The sequence below is a fragment of the Myzus persicae genome, unplaced genomic scaffold (assembly GCF_001856785.1).
Source record: "Myzus persicae strain clone G006 unplaced genomic scaffold, MPER_G0061.0, whole genome shotgun sequence".
Classification (NCBI taxonomy): domain Eukaryota; kingdom Metazoa; phylum Arthropoda; class Insecta; order Hemiptera; family Aphididae; genus Myzus; species Myzus persicae.
Window position 1 is genome coordinate 278,863 of NW_019101535.1, and position 21,157 is coordinate 300,019.

Consider the following 21,157-nt stretch of genomic DNA (forward strand, 5'->3'; position numbering starts at 1 on the left):
TTTTTTTTTTTATTAATATATAACCCACGGCAACACAAGCCATTTTGGTGTATGAGGGGTGAGGATTCATTACTAAAATATCAGGTGGTGTGGGAACTAGTGATAGCGGCCGATGCTTGATCTCAGCGCGAGTTAGTGATTTGTAGTCCTTATATGTTTTATAAGCTTACAAGTATACAATTCGTTTATTATACGTATTTTAATTATTTGAAATTACAAGATCATATTATAATTTATAATTATGCACAATATTTAAAAATAGACATAACAATATTAATGATATAAATATAACAATAGTCATAAACATGACATAATACATATTTCTTTATTATACTGTAACTATCAAATGGACATGGTTAGTATTATAAATAAATTATACATGAATTCAGTTTATACTTTATTCGGTTGTGAACAATTCACTATGACCTTCATACTCAAAAGTAGAGTTATATTTTATGATTAATTATGTAATATTTTATTTTAAATTTGTAAGGGTTTTTGGTTTTAACCGTTTATTGATTGTACTTAAATATTCATTAAAATACAATTGTACTGTTTCGTTTTATACCTTTATGTGATGAATAACCGGGCTTTATACATTTTAACGAAGTTTCCCAAAGCTTATAAATTGGGAGCTTGTAATGAATATTAAATACTTGATTACCGAGCACATATAACTATTCAACTTAGTTACCTTTGATAGTTTAATTTAATCGAAGATAAAATGTTTAGTTTAGATTTTGTAATTATAATATTTAAAGTTTGTATTAGGAAATTTTGTGACCTATGATTATATCCAATGGCGTTTGATAACTTTTAGTTAATTTTCAATTAATTATATACAATAGAAAACTGTATTATTCAATTAAAAAAGTTAAATAGTTATATAATAGGTTGAGTTAGGTAAGTTATAAAATATTAATATTGCTTATACGTTTTCAAATTTACGTGTACTTGAATTATTAGTTTATTTATAGTGTTTTATATTGCAATAAAATAATGAAAAACAGATTAAAAACTAATTAACTATTGTGGCGTAACAATTTTTATTTTTTTTATTGTATTATAGCACATTCATTTTAAATTATTTTGATTGATGTGGTAATATATTTTTTTATTTCACCACATTACGTGGTTCTTCGTTAACACAACATAATAATAATATATTGCATTTGACATGCACGTTTAACCACGTTTAGACCGATCGCCGTTGACGAATTCAAATTGTGAATGCAGCTTAACTTAATATTGCGCTCGACTAAGGAGATCAAACTAAAAGTAAATTTGTATAGATAAACGCTCACGACATTATGACAGCTGCAGCAGCTCTATCGGGGGATCGAGCATGAACCGAGTAGCAGCGACAAATTTCACGGAAATATAAATAAAAAAAAAAAGAAGAAGAATGAAATGAAAATAGAAAATATTGTACTAAAAAAGCCGATTTCTTTGATTGGTGGTTGCGTTTAGCGTTCGTGTAGAGAATTCAAGCATGGGCTTCGCATCAAGTACACCTGTCATTTATAGCGTTCGTTTTTAAAGAGGGTTTTACTCCGGGCGAGCGCGCGAGCACACAATAAAATATTAGAATGAAAAGAGGAGCTTTTGAAGGGAAACTAAACTAAAAACGCCTCTCGCTCACACGCGGGAGCCGATTTGTTAAGAGCTAGGGTGGTGCTGTGTACGTGATCGGAATTCCCGGGAATTACGACGTCGTCGGGCGCTCCGAATAGGCAATTTCGCTACAGCAGTGCGTTGCGCGGTCGGCCGGGCGTGTGCGAATAATAATAATAATAATAATAATAATAGTATAATGTTATGATATTGCGGTCATCCGAGGAGACGATTGGCAACGGGAAAGTTGCGGGACCAGACATAACGTAATAATAATATAAATAATATGATACAAACACCGAATCTGGCGCATCAAGCCGCGTTAAACACGATAGGTATATTGCAAATTATTGTCACCACTGTGCTCACAGTTTTCTCGTACTTCTAATATCATAAGGAACCATACTTTAACTCCCGGCATAAAAATAATGTACTTTGCGTTGTTTCTCATCGACCGGGTCGAACGATATTAGCCTAATAATAAATTGTTATGACGACGAAGACATGGCAGGCGCTACGGAAAATGTATTTTTTCTAGTCCAGGAAGGGTTTACTCGGGCGGAAACGGTCTTGCTGGATAATATGACTGCTGCGGGAAACCTGTCATAGTACACTCGTCGTCATTAAAACAATACGCAGATCTTTCTACGTTTCCACCGGCTCAATTGTGTACAGTACCTGAGTGTTGTTTTATTATATAAAATTATGCAGCACGAAATGGACTGTGTAATATAATCGAAAAAATATTATCTCGAACACTTAGGTAATCCAATAAAGAAAAGTGTTTTATCGTTTGAATAAATATAAATATTATCATATTATACATTTTTACAAATACTGGGTGGGAAATTTACCACACTCACACACACCCGTTTTCCTTTTCAGTGAATGTATTCAAATTCGGAATTATAGAACTTTTAAATATACAAACATAAATACCGTATTTAAAAATTTTTTATTTTATTTTTTGTTCTATTCAAATAGTGTCCCATGGTTATTCAAACTTCTGCAACCTCCCTGTTTTAGGGTAAATTATTTAACAAATAATATTTCTTCAAATTTTGATGTATACTTACCTAATTCAAATTCAAACTAGTACTTTTCAGTTATTAAAATGTTTGTCCTTATGATAATAATATAGCCTCTAAAAATATTTTATTAAAAGTATAAAATGGAGGTGCAATGCGATAGAGCAATGTATTACATGTTGGATCTAGTGTTTATTATACTTTGATCATTGTTATAAATTATATAGATGTAGATAGATTAATATATATTTTTCTTCAAATTTTCAAATCACCGCAATAGCCCTTATATCTTAGCTAAATAATGAACAGTAGAGATGAGAGGGGGCTGGTTTTATCATTTGAAAAACAAAATAATAGTTTGTACCTTTGCAGCACTATTCTTAATAAGAAATAAAAATGTAAAGAATCTAAAAACGACATTGTCATTATACGTTTATTTAAACATTTCTAAAATCAGATTTTTAATCATTGCATTATTGAAGAAAATAGGTTAATGACCATGGTTAGTGAATCACCCAGTCCGTTAGTAATAATAATTTGATTTTGTTGATTATTGAATAATCGCTTTTAATTGGAGACGCATATTATTATATTGTACGGAGGATGTATTAAAATATGCTGGACGCATATTGCCACTCTTCCGGGACGCAAATTACTTTCAAAAAGGTCAGGTCATACACGGGACGCGAGTAGTGTTCTCTCCCCGTTTCCGTAGTCCAAATCGTCGCGGTGGGACACGACAGTGCCGGACAAATCAGTTTAATCGAGTTCGGTTAGTTCGTCTTGGGAAAGACGTGAGCCTCCGGGCCAGCGAGGGTGGGCGTGCGTGCGTGTATAGACGAGTGCGCATATCGAGGAATTAATATTATTATTCAACAAAGAGCTTTGTGGTCGGAGAATACTGAATTAGCGACACGTCTGTGAATCGTGTCTGGAAATTCATTAAGCTCTCTCTCGGCAGGCTCAGAGACACGGCGGAGGCGCGTGTACGATTGTTGTGCGCCTGCAGTCCCGCGGCCCTGGCAACCACCCACCTATATATTAATACTCCTGTAAAGCTCGATCCCCCTCCCCCCAAAAACTTTCCCACCGCAACCCAGTCCAGTCAGTACTTAGATCTTATATTATATGCGCGCACGCACGTGCGTGTGTGTGTCTACAAGTAGACACGTGTACGCATATGTATACCTACAGTCTACAGGGTGTTTCCGGATTTTCTGTTCAAATATCGACTACATATTATTAGGGATGTATCGTGCCCGGCAGCGATTGGAATCAAAAACATGTTTTCGTATTTCCAAACCGAGATTGATCATAACTGCACTTACGGGGTGTAATTTAAATAATAATTACTTTAAAAGAGAGTTCTTGCTTCTGACTTATTGTGACGAAAAATGGATTTTCAAAAGCGCGATTTTCCATGCACGCCACACGATTTTTGTGACTGTCAGATACTGGCGTAACGCCTTAAGGACGACGACAGTATATTAATATTCTCGCGGCGTATTGTACTGTGCTTGAAATTGCGACGTGTTTAAAACTAAACCAGATATGACCATCGTGAGTGCTTTCAAAAATCTTGCATTCGCAAACCCCGCAAAATAGGTTTTCCATACCATTCACTAACAACGCGTCGGATCACTATCTGACGGGAAACCCCGAAAGACACCCTATATAATAATATATAATATAGATGGTGCCATGTATATATGCGCAGTCAAAGGAGACAAGCTCACACCCGCTACTGCCAAAGGGTTTATATTGTGCAAAATAATCCATCGACATACACGACCCAAATCTTATCCGTGTCAATATGTGTGTGAGGGTGTGTGTGTTTTGACGGATAGAGAAAGATATCACAACAACAACAACAAGAATGTGAACGATGGCTAAAAATAAAGTCTTAAATAAAAACATTAACGATGATTATTTCCTTACCAAACTATCTTACAAAACTATAATAACATATTGTAATATCATATTTTTTTGTTGTATTTTATGAGTTATTTAGTTACATCTAAAATGTTAGGTTTTTTTTTAAACATTTTTTCTAAATAATATAACAATAACCAGTGTTTTTTTCACTCGGACAAAAAGCTTGAAAATGTAATACAAGGTTTCTCATAAGTTGATATTAAAACTATTTAAAAAATATTAAAGATAATTATACGGGACTCAATTAGTCCTAAAATAGTTTTATCGGGACTCGGTGTGTATGTAGCTATCTAAACGGTACCTATGCATATAGATATACATTTTTTTTTGATCACAAACATTAACATGCGCTATCACAGTATAACCTCCGTTTTTATAGATCATAAATCATCTTAAACGACTAGTATACATACAATAAGTGACGGACAATCGCATCGCATAATGATATTAGTACAGGCATTATATGTATGTATATGTTCGTGTTATAAAAAATCTAGTATTCGTTATTTTTTTTACATCGTTTAGCTCTGGTTTAATTATTATTATTTTCATCTGTAAATTGACAAGAAATGCGGTAATGACGATCGTTAATTTTTTTTTGTGATCACATAAAAATATATTACCAACCCCTTTAGGGTTGAAATTACATTTGTTTATTATATTTTTTACCCGGAGGTTTGAACATTTTAAAATATTTTTAATAATACACTGTGGCATTTATATACTGATATAAGGATCTGACATTCACTCCAATAAAATTCTCATTCATATATTATATTGGGTTCAATATTGTGAGACGTAAAAACATTTTTTTTTTATTAATTGTACCTTTTATAATAGCTACAGTTTACTTAATTAAAGCTGGATTTTGTAGGTTTTTACACCAATTATGGAGAGCTCTCTTGATTTGATCATAGGTGGAGATCGGGGGGGGGGGCTTTCGGGGACTTAGCCCTCCCAAAATAAATAATTTGAAGTTAAAGCCCCCCTAAAAATTTAAGAAACAAAAACATACTTTTATACAGATTACAGAATGTTTTAGGGATCATTTATTATTATTATTAAATAAATAAGAATTTTACATCAAATTTATATGTAAATTTGTTTTTGTTTGGATCCAAAAACTATATTTAATAATTAATAAGGACTAGTATCACATATAAACGTGCTAAACGCTAAACGTCATACTAGGTATATCGATTCTGTGTACTAGTCGAGTGCATAAGTGCATTGCTACAATAATATGCAATAACATATTATACGGTTCTATAAATAGATGGGAAAAATATTATTTCATTTCTTACTGTTGTTATTTCACGAGAAACCAAAATAACTAGGCTGATGCCTGATATCATAGTGAGCTATTCCGGCTATTATAGACGGATCGCTGTGGCTGAATTAGAAATAAAGTAATAATAATGAGAATTTTTAATTATTTTAAAGAGTTATTAAATATAAAAAAAAGTGTTGGGGGTGCGGGGGCAAAGCCCCCACGGGTTTGTTTGCTACCAACTATTTGAGCCCCCCTCAATATTTCAAAGGATCTCCGCCTATGGATTTGATTAATTCTATTATGAGCATTTTTAAATTTACTTGTTTTCTGTATTTAATTGCAACGTTTTTTCCTAATATTAATATTAAAATATTTACTACGCATAATATACCAAAAGTTCTTTCACCAATATTTTGAACAATTTGTAATTTTTTTATTTGTTTGGGTGTTGGGGTTGTTGTTCATATGTTATTATACAAGTCGATTTATTGTTATTTATAAAAGACATGTGACAGTGTATAGATTTCATTGTTTTTTAAAAAATTAAAAATTAAAAATAAATGTATTTTTATATATGCATGTGTCACGTATAGAACATGGTATACGTTCTCGGACTGGGTGCGTGTTTTCGACGGTCACGGTGGTCAGACCTCATGGTATAAGAGTGAAGTGACCGGAGTGACCGGCGGCGTAGGGGTTGAATAGTACAAGTTTTTGGGACAGGAGTCTGTAGGTAGGGGATCATCATGAGGGGATTAAAGTCACGTCCAACCGGAGGCATTCGGCAGCACGTGGTGCGGGTGGTATCACGGTGGGGCCGCATGAGTCCTTCTGTGGGATGGCGAGGCATCACTCGCGAAAGGTGGAAGTAATAAGGGGCACAGCGGGAATTGGGTAGCGGGTAGGTTGATAGGAAGGGTACGCGTTAGGAAGGTGGTGGGGGGATACTTTGAGGGCGGTACGTTGGTCTCGAATTTCCGCTTCGTTTATTTACCCGCCGCCGACGTTCAAACACCACTTAGTTAGCGGTTATCGTCGACAAATTTCGTACCGTCGCCAGCACCACACCACCACCACCACCACCATCGCTGCCAACACATCTCACCGCAATAAAACGCAATAATTAATGACACGGGCTCTCGCAAATATTTGACGACTCCGCTGGGACGTGATATCCTCCGCAGCGGTGACCACTCAAGTCCTATACTCCTGTGTCATAATTTATATTTATATATCGTACGATAGATACAGAGGTTCTCTGGTGGGTTTTCATTTCCGGTCGTGGTTGATACCGAATTGGTTCTCAAGACTACCTGCACACTGGTCAAATCCGTTCCTCTGTCCCATCTACTTAAATATCGCATTCATTCGTGAGCCAAATTGGTTCGAGTTTGATTTCAAATAATATGCTATTATTCACAATGCGTTCAATACAATTATTGTATCTGAGTGTAAACCGATTGTTTTCTATTTTTATCAGGATAGACAATTATTCACATGTCTCAATCATCTTCAGCTGACATAACCATGCCATAAAAGTGACCAAAGATTGGAGTTTGTGGTTATATTTTATATTTTATGTCAGTGATAGTTGAGAAAAAATCCAACAGAAAAATCGATTCAGATATAGGACAACTTTTGAAACTATTTTTTGGGCATAAAGGTATAATATCTGAAATTCAAACAGTACCTAACAAACAATATACAACTTATCTTATACCTAATCTCCAAGAAAAGTGTTTCACGTTACTACTTTAAAATAGTATATTACTCATACACCTACCTATTCTAAAGAGAAGATCCATAATTTGTTTTATCAAAAGTTCACCAAAAAAATGTGTTTACTTTAAACTTTGGTTAAAACAATATTTTAAATATTTTCTGTGCGATTCTATACAGTGTGATATCTTTTGTTGATTGTATTTAAACATAAAAAAATGTTTTTGTCTTTTGCAATGGGCTGAATGAGCTCATATTAAATAAAATTTGGACAAGAAGTGACAACAGAAAGATCACCCTGCACATGCTCATGTTGCCTGCCGAACGTGATGGGAGATAAAAATAATTGTTCTAACTCTATAACATTCCGCAATGCCGTAACGATATATTGTTGTGTCCTGTACGTGACTTGAGATTTTTTACCATAGTGGAACGATTGGTACGGTGGGAGGGAGGTACATACTATGTAATATATTATTATAAAATTATATGAACTCGGAAAATGTCGTTTTTCTCCGATAAGATTTTCACCAGATTAAATAATATTATACTCTACAGTTCCCTACCTCACGGCGTGGTAAGATTATGCTAAAAAATGTCATGTGCGTACCACGAACGAAATAGAAATATATAAGTAGAATGATAAAGGATATTTTTAAGGTCAGCGTGTTTATTAAACACTGTACACGTGCGCACATTCATAGGGGGGTGTAAAATCCTGTAGAGTAGTGAAACATTTACCGACTGATACGATGAATGATGACTGCTATACTATATTACTATATAATATAATACTCATACAGTGATTAATAAATAATAATAACTGATTTTATTCGCTTATCGCAGTTTTATTTCAAACTTTTACGGTAATCGGATAATATGTATGGTTTTTAGTTTACTTTGTTGGAAAAAGTATTTGTAATGTACCTAAAATGTATGTTAAATAACGTTATAAAGTCGGAATGAGAACATAAATAATTGCAAACAACACTTAAAATAATTTAAACTCATGTCGTCTAAAATAATTTATTTGAATAATATACTAATTTCACTGCTTGTTTGTTAAGTTTTATTCTTTGCGAAAAAAAAATTATTTTGGCTTCTTTCATTTAGGTAAATAAACAATAATAATATTTTTAATGTAGTTCATTGAAAAAATTAAACTAAAAACTTTTTAAAACCATAATTATATTAATTTGGTATTTAACTTGTGTTAACCTCAACACTATACAATTATTCAAAATTAATAACGATTAAGTACTTTACATTATATTCAAGAATTATTATTAAATTTTACTTTCGTACCTACATTATGCATGTTATATAATATATAGGCATTATAGGCCTACCAGCTTTGTTTGTGACCACAAATTATATAATTAAAACCAAAACTAATTATTATAAAACAAATTAATGAAAATGCTTTTGAACACGGACATTGAATTAATTTTCCTTTCCAGCGTGTCGATGTAATTAGAGGAAGATTATTGACTTATGCAGGCACCACTCATTAAATTTATTGATAAACGGTTGAGCGTTAATTCGTTACATTTATTCGTTCACTCGTCGAAGAGGAATATAATATAAGTCGTGGATAAAAAAAAACCACTCAGGTACCTATAGTTCACCTCGGTAATACTTTATGGTCTAAATCCGCCCTACAGGATCGTATTAAGCGTGAATGTATAATTCTGTGCCATTATGTCTTCACCAAATCCACCACAACCATCCGCCACCTCCACCTCCATCAATAACCATCTATATCCCGACAAATTGGTCGCGTTAAATATGGCTATATTTGGGGTGTAGCAACCGCGTTTACCTTTTGCTTGTACCTAGAGCCAGCGGAGCTCGCTAGAGAATCCTTTCTTTATCGTAATGTTAATTTGGGTGTTTAAAGGAGGTACACGAGTATAAAATATATCATTATTATGTATTTTGTGTGCGTTCATTGTACCACACCACTGTGCCGGCAATGCACCGTAATACCCGTGTTTTGGTTCGTGTTTTAATATAACAGCCGGCACTTAATCCGAATTAACAAAGGTCGACGATGTTTTTCGATTGTCTTCGAACAATTCGTTAGCGGAATAGCGGTTTATATACTCTGACTCGGTAAGGGGTAGGGGTAGTCCGTACGTGCACACAATTTTACCCAAGCCTCGAAGAAAAAAATGCACAATAGCCGGCAGCGGATCTATTAATGGTAGGTAGGTACCTAAGTGAAAAACGAATGCAAATGCTCAAATAAAATTGAAAATGTACAAATTATTATTTTTTTAATAGAAATATTGTAAAATGCCTAAGGAAAATATTTATAATAAATTATAGTGGACAGTTTATATTTTATGAAGTTTACAATATTTATCGTGTTTCTAAGAAAGTAAAGGGCAACATTCATAAAAAATATAAATATACTTTATTATGATGGAATTGACATTTTTAATAAAACAACATGGGAAAAAAATCCACAACACAATATTTTCTATTATAATATTGTTTTTAAAAATACTGATTTTCTTATTTTCTCTTAAAAATAACTTCATATGCTTGATAGACGATCAAAATTGGATCGAGTTGAAATTTTTACTGCACTTCTATTGAAAAATATTAAAATACTTAGAAATGATTAGTTTTGAGAAAAAAAAACTAATTTTGTTATTGTTGAAAAATCCACAGTTTTTGAAGTTTCAAATAGCTCATTAAATATACACATGTTTTGGAAAAATAAATTCAAGAAAAATTGACTGAAAGGTGGGAGCTAAGCAGTAGTTGTTTCTTAGAAATCGATAAATAAATAATTTAGTACAAATATAAATTATAAATTTCTTGACAAATTTCTTGCAAATACCTTATTACAACGTAATGTCACGGTAACCGCGGTCGGTAAAAAAGTCCAAACCCACAAAATACGTAAATCAGAGTTCAAACTACGAATTACGAGTATGTGTATATATAAGTATAATATTCCTTTTTCAAAATTTGAGTGGATTATTTGATCCCCTCAAAATTATGGTCGTGTAAATAGAACGTTTGGATTTTCTTCTCTAAGGAGATATATTATTATACGGTTGAGGAGTTGATGGGTGTATAATAACAAGCGTTCCCATTGATTATCTCTAGATAAACCATCCCTTGCCCCTTTTCTCACGCATCAAGTGAGACCCTATTGTCATCACTGCAGTATACGATTATTATATTTTTCTAAAGTCGTAAATTGTGGTGATGTTTCACTCAGAAAGTATGATAATATGCATTTTACTGACCATGTATGGTTACGGTGTTGTGCGACAGTACGTCGTCATCAGCCGCTCGCTGTTGCTCGGTCACCGGTATCTGACGTAAGAGCCGTAAAGTAACATCTTTGGGACTGCACGCTGGATTCCAGCTAACCAGTACCGCGGTTCTTTGACCAGGGACGGCCACTTTGGGCGCCACCACGTTGAATGTCCTGTAAAACAAGCAAAACGTAAACATTTCACTTTAGAATTGGTTTGTCTAGCAGTTGTACCAACTAGATTCACTTTCCAACCCCAATAGATTGAGTTGAAAATCAGCATTATTTTATCTACCTTTCGTGTATACATAAAAAAAGCACACACACGCACATCAATGTAAAATCGATGCATTCATGACTCTGCTTATAATCTAAAATTGGTATAGCAAAATTGGTATAACTTAGTAGCTAAGTGTTGAATCACTATATGCGTTGCTATTTTTTTTTTAAATAATTTGAAACATTATTTAATTCATCGTTCGTTATTCAAATGTAAAACAAAAGCCAATGTCCACGAGTTTTTTGTAGGTAAAGATTTGAAAACTGTTCAACCGATTTTAAGGAGTTTCAGGCATATTTTTACTTTTTTTTGGACCAATTTTAGATTTCAATCATTTTTACAATCTAATAAAACAAATATAAGCTGCAATTAAACTATTGGTTTAAACAGAGCAGATTGATTTTCAACAGTACATTTTCCTAGAAATTGGAATTCTAGGTTAGTGGGTTTCTGTGGATGAGTAAGTTCAGTAGCTTATCGAGTTTTAAACAGTTAGCTATGATAATAATACGCAAGAAAAAAGGGCCATAGTCCTCTAGACTAAGAAAATATAGGTTGTATAAATTATGTAGCATATCTTTATTTCTCTAATCGATATATTGCTACGATTTATGTCTTAAAGTTTCCATAACGTTTTACTGAGACAAACTCGTTGTACATGATATACTTTCTAAACTGCATATTAGTATTTTATGTAAATAATCATCTCGTAAACAATATATTATACATATTTATGGATGCAAATATTTTAAATACGGTAACACAAATATAAATATTTGTCTTCGGCTCATCTAGATAATTTAGTTTTAGATAGTTTATTAATTCCATACGTTTACAGATACAAAATAATAATATGATTTTATTATAAGTGTATAAAACAGTGTCACTCTAAATAATTAAATACATCTTAAAATAGGACATGAAATATTTTATTTATGTAGGTATTTATAAATTTTAATCTATTTGCATAGAAATGTATCACTAATTTTCAATACATTTGCATAATATGCATTATATAATTAATAAATATGTTATAAATATTGAATTACTTTTGACATTTGTTCGATGTTCTATACACCACAAGTAAACTATTATAACAATTATAAAATAAATGTTTGAATATGCATTTAATATTACAAATTACAATAGACATCTTCATACGGAATTGAAATTGCTCGATTTAATTCATAATATTATAAACATTATTGTAATGATAATTTTAAACATTAATATATAAAATATACAACTTATTATGGGGTATAGCTGATGATCATGCACTGTGCATAACAATGTGACGAATGTAGTTTTGTTAAATATAAACTAGCAATATTCATGTTTACTGTCTGAAACAGGCGCACATTCTCTTGAACCCAATAAAATATAATACTATTTTCACCATTATTTCAAAACTTGACACACTCTTTTTTCTTATTCACAGTAAGTTAAACCATACTAATATGGTATCGTTATGTGGTAATAATATTTAACATAGTAAAATGTTACAACCACATATGGCACAAACCCTATTGTTCTGTTAATTTTTTCTGATGGCGGGTATTCTACTTTATTGTCTTTAGACCAGAATTTTACAGTTAATATGCTTTATGATGCTTTACATCTCAGTATTTTCAGTTTCTACCTATTAGCTTTTTTTCGGACATCGGTTAGCCATCAACGTTTGCCAGAGATCTTAAAAACCTTTTAATTTGTAAAAGATATCGCATGCCAGATTTAAATCAATTTCTAGTAGGTACCGTTGACATTAAACAATATTTGCTTTCCGAAACTTGTTTCAAAAACTATTCCAAAAACCGAAATTTCGGAAGTACTCTCTATTCAGATATGATTTTGTTCAACATGCAGGAAACAGCTAACCTGTCTCTTCCTATTTCTCTTCGATCTACTGGAATACCAAAATATCCCCTGATATTTGTACTTAAGGAGTCCGTACTATGTTCAATTTATGGTATTTATACCTAATAAGTTATTATTAGTAATAACATTTACTTCAATTTTGTTCCAAGGATTATATACTAGTATGACATAATATGTACTATAGTCCCCGGTGGACTTACTGGAGAGTTTTTGCTTCAACGAAGGTTTATTTATCGTATCATTTGTGGATCTTTCAATCCATATTAAAATTTAGTTCCGTCACATCTATTCTAAAAACTGGCAGTCCCATTCATATGTTTTCGAAGCATTATCTGAAATACTATTCATTGTAGTCGTCTTTCGCCTATCTTGTTTTCTCTATTAATTGTTAAAAGTGGTTATAACACTTTCCACATTCTCCGTTTTGCTGACGACTTAAAACTATTCATGTGAGTTGAGAACTATGACGATTGCAGAACAATCATTTTGTTGTCGAAGTCGTTCGACTGTAATTAAATGTAATTAAACGTGGCAATGACTTACATGAAAAGACGTTTATTTCAAAATATCTTTTGTAGTAAATAAACCTTAGTTTTCAAATAATTAATAGTAATTATTATTCAGGACCCTACATTGAAATTATATGCTTTAAAGTGTTAAAAATTCTTGATTTTAACATCCCATTCTTTCAAAAATGGATTATCCCTAAAAGTTCTTTACCGATCATTGGCTTGCAGTATCTTTGAATAAGATATTGTTATATGGGACTCGTACAGATACAGTTGCGGATAACCCCCAAATTGGTTTAAGAGATGGTTTTTAATGTTCACAGGATCTTTAATAAGTATCTCTCACGCAAAAAAATGATTATCATCCAGTAGCCACACAATTTGGGTTAGGTTTTTTGGTCGAACTAGAGTAAGAACTCAATCATAAGTTCTTAAATAATCATTTATCTGTTAAAACTAACTTACTACCCTCCTGATTTAAATACATTTTAAAGTTTCATAACAGCTAGCAAGATATTATTTGGCATTTTTCACTCGACTATCAACCAAAATCTTTAATATATCGAATGAACTTATTGTAGATACACATTGCTTATTGCTAATCTTAACCTATCCTTTACATTTTAAATTATTTTGAATTATATTTTACGGAATCATAATATTTGTAGGTACACTATTTATATTGTTACACTTTATTATATAATGTGTAATTGTATGTGAACTTGAATTTGTATCCAAAGGCTTAAGCTCAAAACATTTACTGTAAATTATGCCTACAAATGAAATAAATGAAATACATATTATACATAGTGAAAGGTTGAATAATCGCATTTATAATCTATATGCAATATTATATACAAAAAATGTGACACTTGTAGCATATTATTTCTTTTTTTATTTTTATTTTTGATGCTAACACATATGTACTGGTAAACGTAGAGGGTCACTCAGAATGGTGGTATGCGTATTAGCTGATATTAATATTGTAATATAGCGGTATAATAACATTGCCATTTGAGGTATATTATAATAATTAAAAATATTATCATATATAATATAAATTCATCGTGCAGCCATGTTTAACAACATAAGCTCTAAAAACAAAAAAAAACAGTAATCATATAATTTGAGCAAACAAAAACCTGCATTTCAACAAAATATAACAAGCCGATTACAACTAAGCCGACAAACAAAAAAAAAAACAATACTACCACGTGTGTTACTATTGAAGATATTTTAGGGTATTAATATTATATTATATATATATTTATATATTTTATAACTTTCCAGGCGTTCTGAAGTTCTACAACTAAGATTTTAGATCATCAAAACACATATATATTGTTATTTCTACGCGGCCGAAACAAAATCCTATTATTTTGATGTTGTTTCCAAACAGCAGTTACAAATCTTTGTACAGTGTTTTATTATTGAAACGTGTAAATTTATCTTATATACCTAATTCTGTTGCCATAGTTTAAGTACAGTCGTAAATATGGTGTGTATATTTTAGCAGTAGAATTAGATCGTCACTGTATTATCAACGCAAGAACATCACAATTCTATTTTAATTCAAGTACCCCTCACTTTTTAATATCCTCTTTGTCTTGCTGTGTTTTTGCAAACGAACAAAATATATTTTATACATTTTAAAATGTGTCATTCCGTCAGCAAATATCCAATATCTTGTTTGGTACGCAAAATAATATGTAGTATCTATAATCTATATATTATAATACAATAGTTAAGACATATACTAATTTTCGGAATAATACAACGTTCTCGATGATGACATTATTTCGAATATCTTTATACATCGTTTTCAAATGGGAATTTGTATATTAGTGGGTATGTTTACCGACTTCTCATTTCAATTTTATTGTAGATTTGAATGGAATTCATCAATATGTTTTCGAAAATTACATATTATATTAACAAAGCCATATTCATTTAGAAGGGAAATAGATTTTTTTTAAATTATCTTTAGCCATGGACAATATATACGATCATTAATTGTATTTTTCATAAAATGATATAAGTTTAGGTACTAGATGGGGCGAACTCGCCATTGGCCGTTTCCGATATAAATATATATATACGCATGGCCTCTGCCCAAACTTCCCAATATCATATCCTAACCTACCTGCGTATGTGATTTATTATTATTATCATACTGCGCACATAGCTGTGGTACACGGCGAAAGTACTGCTAGGAGATATTATCGATCGTGGAGGAGTGCTAACGGTGGAATTAGAGCAACGCCTCCGGGTAAACTCTAATGGATCTGCCACTAATAAAAATGGCTTAAGTTGTATGTATGTGCTTGCGTATTTGGTATAGAGCCGAGGGAAAAACCACCACCTATTATACCACCGTTATAAATGAATGTCTCTGATAATAACAAAAACCCTGTTGGGGTCGCTAAGCAATTCGGTCGGGTAATCGATGATCGACGCCCCGACAATGGACCTAATCGTGTGTGATACGAAATTATTATTATTGGGGTATTCATGACAATAATAATTACATTATTAATATTTTATCGCATCGCCAAGTCTAATCGAAAACAACTTTGATCGAATTTTTTGCCTCCTCTTAACTTCGAAGACGACATATTAAAAAAAAAAAATTTTTTTTAGCGAACGTAGCTAATCAATAATATTAAAAAATATTACAAACTCCACAATGCCATCATTTTCCTCGTCGGGCTCAGCAGTCATCCGTCTAGAAAAGTTAACAGCAGCTGCAGTTGTTTGATTTACTATTGGTACTTCACTATTTCATTTTTACAGTTATTTAATAAATTATCCTATAGGTATCGCAGGGCAGCTGTGAAATTCTCTGTCATAAATTATTTTTATATTATCAAACACGTGTTGTCGGTGCAATTTTTATATCTTGGTTGAAATGAAAAATATAATATTTATATTGTTCGTAAACTAATATAGATACATGTATATATTCAACTTGAATTATAAAATGGTTTTGTAAACATATTATCTATAAATAACGTATTATGGTTATGATGTAATAGTTATTTGATTTTTATAATATTATAAGACTATGGACAGTTGTTGTAAACATAATGTAAAACAATAATTGTATGAGTATAATTCAATTATATTAACTCAAATGCAAGGAAGCAACAGACAATTCATATTTTGGCTTTAAAATCAAACTGTTGGGTAAGAAATGTGAAAATGCATAATATTTTTCATTGCTTTAAAAATCTCTGAATCATATTCTTATCACTAATCGATATTTTTTGTGAGCGAAAAATGAATTATTATGTTTTTGATTTTTAAGATGAATTATTCATCGAGTATGGATAAATACAGTTCTGAATTTGATCGAAAACTGTTCTGAGTTTCTGACTCTATTGTAGTAGTATGCATTATATGTTTATATTCTTATCCATCAATAATTTTAGCTCAAACAACTTGTATATATAAATATACATTTATTTATTTACATTATACTACGTCCTCCTAAAACTACAACAGTGAATTATTTTAACCCATTACTTTACTTCTTTTCAAAAGTAACACATGCATCAATCATAATAATACATTTATACACGTGGATACGTATAGGATTTTTCAATACACGTGGTTATTATTGTTCAGTCCATTTATCTTTCATGGTTGTTCATTTATTTAAATTTTGATTTTTGGAATATTAAGTATGTTTACAACTGTATCTTACAACTGAGATCTATAAACAAACACTAAAAAATAGCGAGTTAATTATAGTCTCTTGAACGTGATTTAGTATTTAATTCGTAACCATTCAATTTTTTGAACCTTTAAATTAATCAATTTTATTTAAATTACATAAACAAAATTGATTAATTTAGGCATTCGATTTCTTATCAAATTATTATAGAGTTCCCTTTGTTGGTTCAAATATTTTTTTTAACGACAACCTATTATTTTGCTGTAAATTGTTGAGCAAATATTTTTTTTTGTAAATGTTGTTTGAAAATCTAATTTGAAATTTAAAAGACTCGATTCTGATTTATTAAACTTAATGAGCTATATAAGTCTTTAAGTATCATAGTCCATATCATAATAGGTTTAAAAGATATGGCGATTATTAATTATACTCAGGATAACTTTTACAAGTATTAAAATATGCTAAAAGATAAAAATATAAAGATTAAAACACATAATATCTTCTATTCCCATGATAGTTTATAGCATAAAATAGGCAGATTATCCTGTTAAATAAGTTATTGTATTGCCACATACATTAAATAGTTAAATGGCATAAAAATCTGAATACCTACGTGAAAGCATATGGTCTTTAAATGTATAGACTTAAAAATTACAAAAACTACAATTTAAATATGTAGGTACATAATAAATATCGGTGTGAGCATATACTTGGCGATCCACTGATCACTTTGTACCTACGTCCTACACAATACCAGGTGACGAATTTAAAATAAGACATACATTCTTTAAATAGACTTACTGTTTTTGAAAATATTTTTGTTTACATGGTTTCAAGTCGTTGCAAAACAACGTTTTAATTATAAAAAATATTTTTAAGATTATTTTTCTACCTTTTAATTGTTTAAGTTTTTTTACTTTTTTGAATTACAAAATGCAGTTTTAATTAGTTCATCTCCTATGTCTGTATTAAAAAGTGACAAAATTCAATTTTGCGTATTATGCGTAACAGCGAATACTAAATTGTATATAGAAATAGTATTTACACCAGGGTGGTTCAACCTTTTGAAGTTGACGGGCCAATTTTCACATTTATATAGTAGTAGTGTAGTACACAGAACTACGCCAAAAGAAAAAAATGTTTTTATTCATATTTTATTTTATAAAATTAGAACAAAGATATTATAATATATTATCTACGTAACTTATCACATTACAGATTAATATCAATTTATAATAACAATGATTAGGTTATTGAAATATATTTACAGAATTTGGTATTTTAATAATTTATGTGATGATTTCCATTGATTTTCAGAAGTCAATTTTTCAATCACATTTATCGTTTTTTTTTTCCGATCACATCTATAAACACTTTACAATATTATTAAACATATTTACTACATAATCTAAAGAACACAAAAAAAGATTTTAAGGGTTGTGGGTTGAACCTTGATTTAGACTATCCATCAGACTAATATAGTAATATAATATATTATAGGTATAAACCAAGTTCTTGAAATATATTATACCAACCTACTCGCAGTGAGATCATGGTGAGAGATAAGACCACAAACGACGTCGGAGTACATTCATTTTTCGTTAGATTTGATTTATATTTAACGTAATAACTGTTGTAGCTCGATTGTGTTCACAGTTAAAATCAATGTTTTAGTATGGTTCAAATGTGGTGGAATACGTAGTACAGAGTAAGAAATATAATAATTCACTGCTGTTCGAAAAGTTAAATTATTTCGTAGAAAGCAGTGTACCGACCCAATTATTTTTTTAAATTTATATTTTTAGAATGGCTTGTTAATGTTAAATCAAAATAAAAAACGAATTGGGCGTATTTATTATACGCAGCTCAGTCAAATACAATAAATAATAAGTAACAACCAATAAAAACTGTAATAATGTACACCTCGTAATGAGATGCGCCATTCTTTATTACTGTTTTTTCTTCATATTTTTTTTCATTTCATTCGAATTGCATTTATTTTTAACAATATATATTTCGTCGATTTAATAATAATAGAAAAAAATGAATGTTTTTATAAGACGGACCTAATATATAAATAGTACAACGATACAACCGATCGGCCGCAGTAAAATATTTTAGCCTCAATTTTTGAATGTCAATTAATCATATACATAGGTAGTTTATAGTGTAAATTAAACCAGATATCATATTTTCATTATAATATTATATTGGTTCTCTTTTTCAAAATATCTTGTTATATTTTTTTATTACATCATGGAACGGCGCGAGTCTGCGTCTATTCGGCACAGAAACTAATAATAATAAAAATAATATGTGCTAGATAGATGGTATTATAGGTTGGATTAGACTAGGTATACATTGTCTACTCCGATAAGCTAAACATAAAAAATGGCGGTCGATAACATTTTGCTGGTGAATTTTAAATTTCAACGTGTGCACTGCGAACAGATAAAACTTTATTTGAAAATATTCAAAATAATACTCTTTTACTCGTGTTGAAAATATTATTAATAATTTATTTCGAGTTTTATGAATTTTATTTGCAGCGCGTTTCTTTTTACTTTTTTTTTGTGAAATATGTGTCTGTCTACTTTATTTTCGGCTCGCAGTTCAATCTACAATTTCTCCACAGTGCAGCTATTCAATTCGATAGAGTTTCTATTACGCGATGGAAACAATTCATGTCTTGACTTGAATGTCATAATAATATTATCATACGTACTAGCAGCCTTATCTCGCTATACCGTAGCTAGACAAACGCGATTTCTTCGAGAAAAATAAATTGCAAATTTAATCTTTTCGATGCATTTTATCACCTGAGCCACCGTGGTCCACGATAATATTATGAAAGTACCTATGTAAGTGTAGCACGGTAAGCAATATTGTAATGGTTATTCACACCATTACAGTGTTTATATTTTATTGTTATAATTTACGTCATATAATTATATCCCAGACGTGTGTGTGTTCTGTACGTATTACGTCAAGTTGTACCACCACCATATTGAAGGTAACTATTTTGATAACTTCACGAAAATGTATACCCAATAATAACCACGATCGTTTGGCCTATTGGCTAATATACGTGTGCTTAACTAGTGTCGTTTCATCCCGTGGATTGCTAACAGGTCGTCGCGGTATAACGTAAAATAATATATGTTATCAGTATTTCATTGCCAATGTAAGCTCTAAATTTTACTCAGTGCGTATAACTATAATAAGTGCCTCTTTTTTGTCTGACATCGAAATCCCCTCGCACATTCCGCATATTTCCTACATATTTTGTTATTCATCAGTCACCGGTACACCGCAGAAATATACAACTTTTCATAGTTATACGAATAACGCATAAACCACTGTACGTAGACTGCAATATCTTACGATAAAACAATAATGATAAAATATCATGTTTCAGATTCCAGTGATTGCGGCTATTCATGTTTCCGTTTCCAAGCAATGGTCAGACGATCGCAAGTTTATGCTCGAGTGTGCCCAAATAAAACCAGTCCGCATAAATTTCGATTACGTGTAATCGAATTATTTTTATCAATAATCACGCTGGGTCACAGTGCAGGTATATACCACACGGTTAGAGCGGAAACCGTGAAATACGACCACAAGGAGTCTGCTCCTGCTCCGGGAGAGTCGTAAATAAATACACGTATGTATGTGTGTGTGTGTGTGTGTGTGTGTGAGTGTGTGACGTGTGTTCACTTATATCGAACTGAATAATTAATTTCTTACTGCAGGCTCCAACACTACGGCTGAGCTTGGGTTTAATTTAACTTTACTGTCTCTGAAGTTCGAATTTGTACAATTACGTGCTATATATAAATTTCGTATGGTAGAAATTCGTCATACATTAGATTTTCCGTCCATCAATCGTCGCCCCCTATTTACCAGCCAAATGGTTTTAATGGCTCAAAATCACCAGCACACACACATCATATAGAACTCACCTACAGCCT

The 21,157-nt window shown here is 31.4% G+C and overlaps 1 protein-coding gene across 2 annotated transcripts in view; it reads right to left on the reverse strand.

The window, feature by feature from the left end:
- LOC111029442 (C3 and PZP-like alpha-2-macroglobulin domain-containing protein 8) overlaps positions 1–21,157 on the reverse strand; it is a 143,239-nt gene that overhangs the window by 33,953 nt on the left and 88,129 nt on the right. For both annotated transcript variants that reach the window (XM_022308443.1, XM_022308442.1), the window contains exon 3: positions 10,836–11,020. In XM_022308443.1, the coding sequence (XP_022164135.1) occupies positions 10,836–11,020 (185 nt within the window). The remainder of the gene's footprint in view (positions 1–10,835; positions 11,021–21,157) is intronic.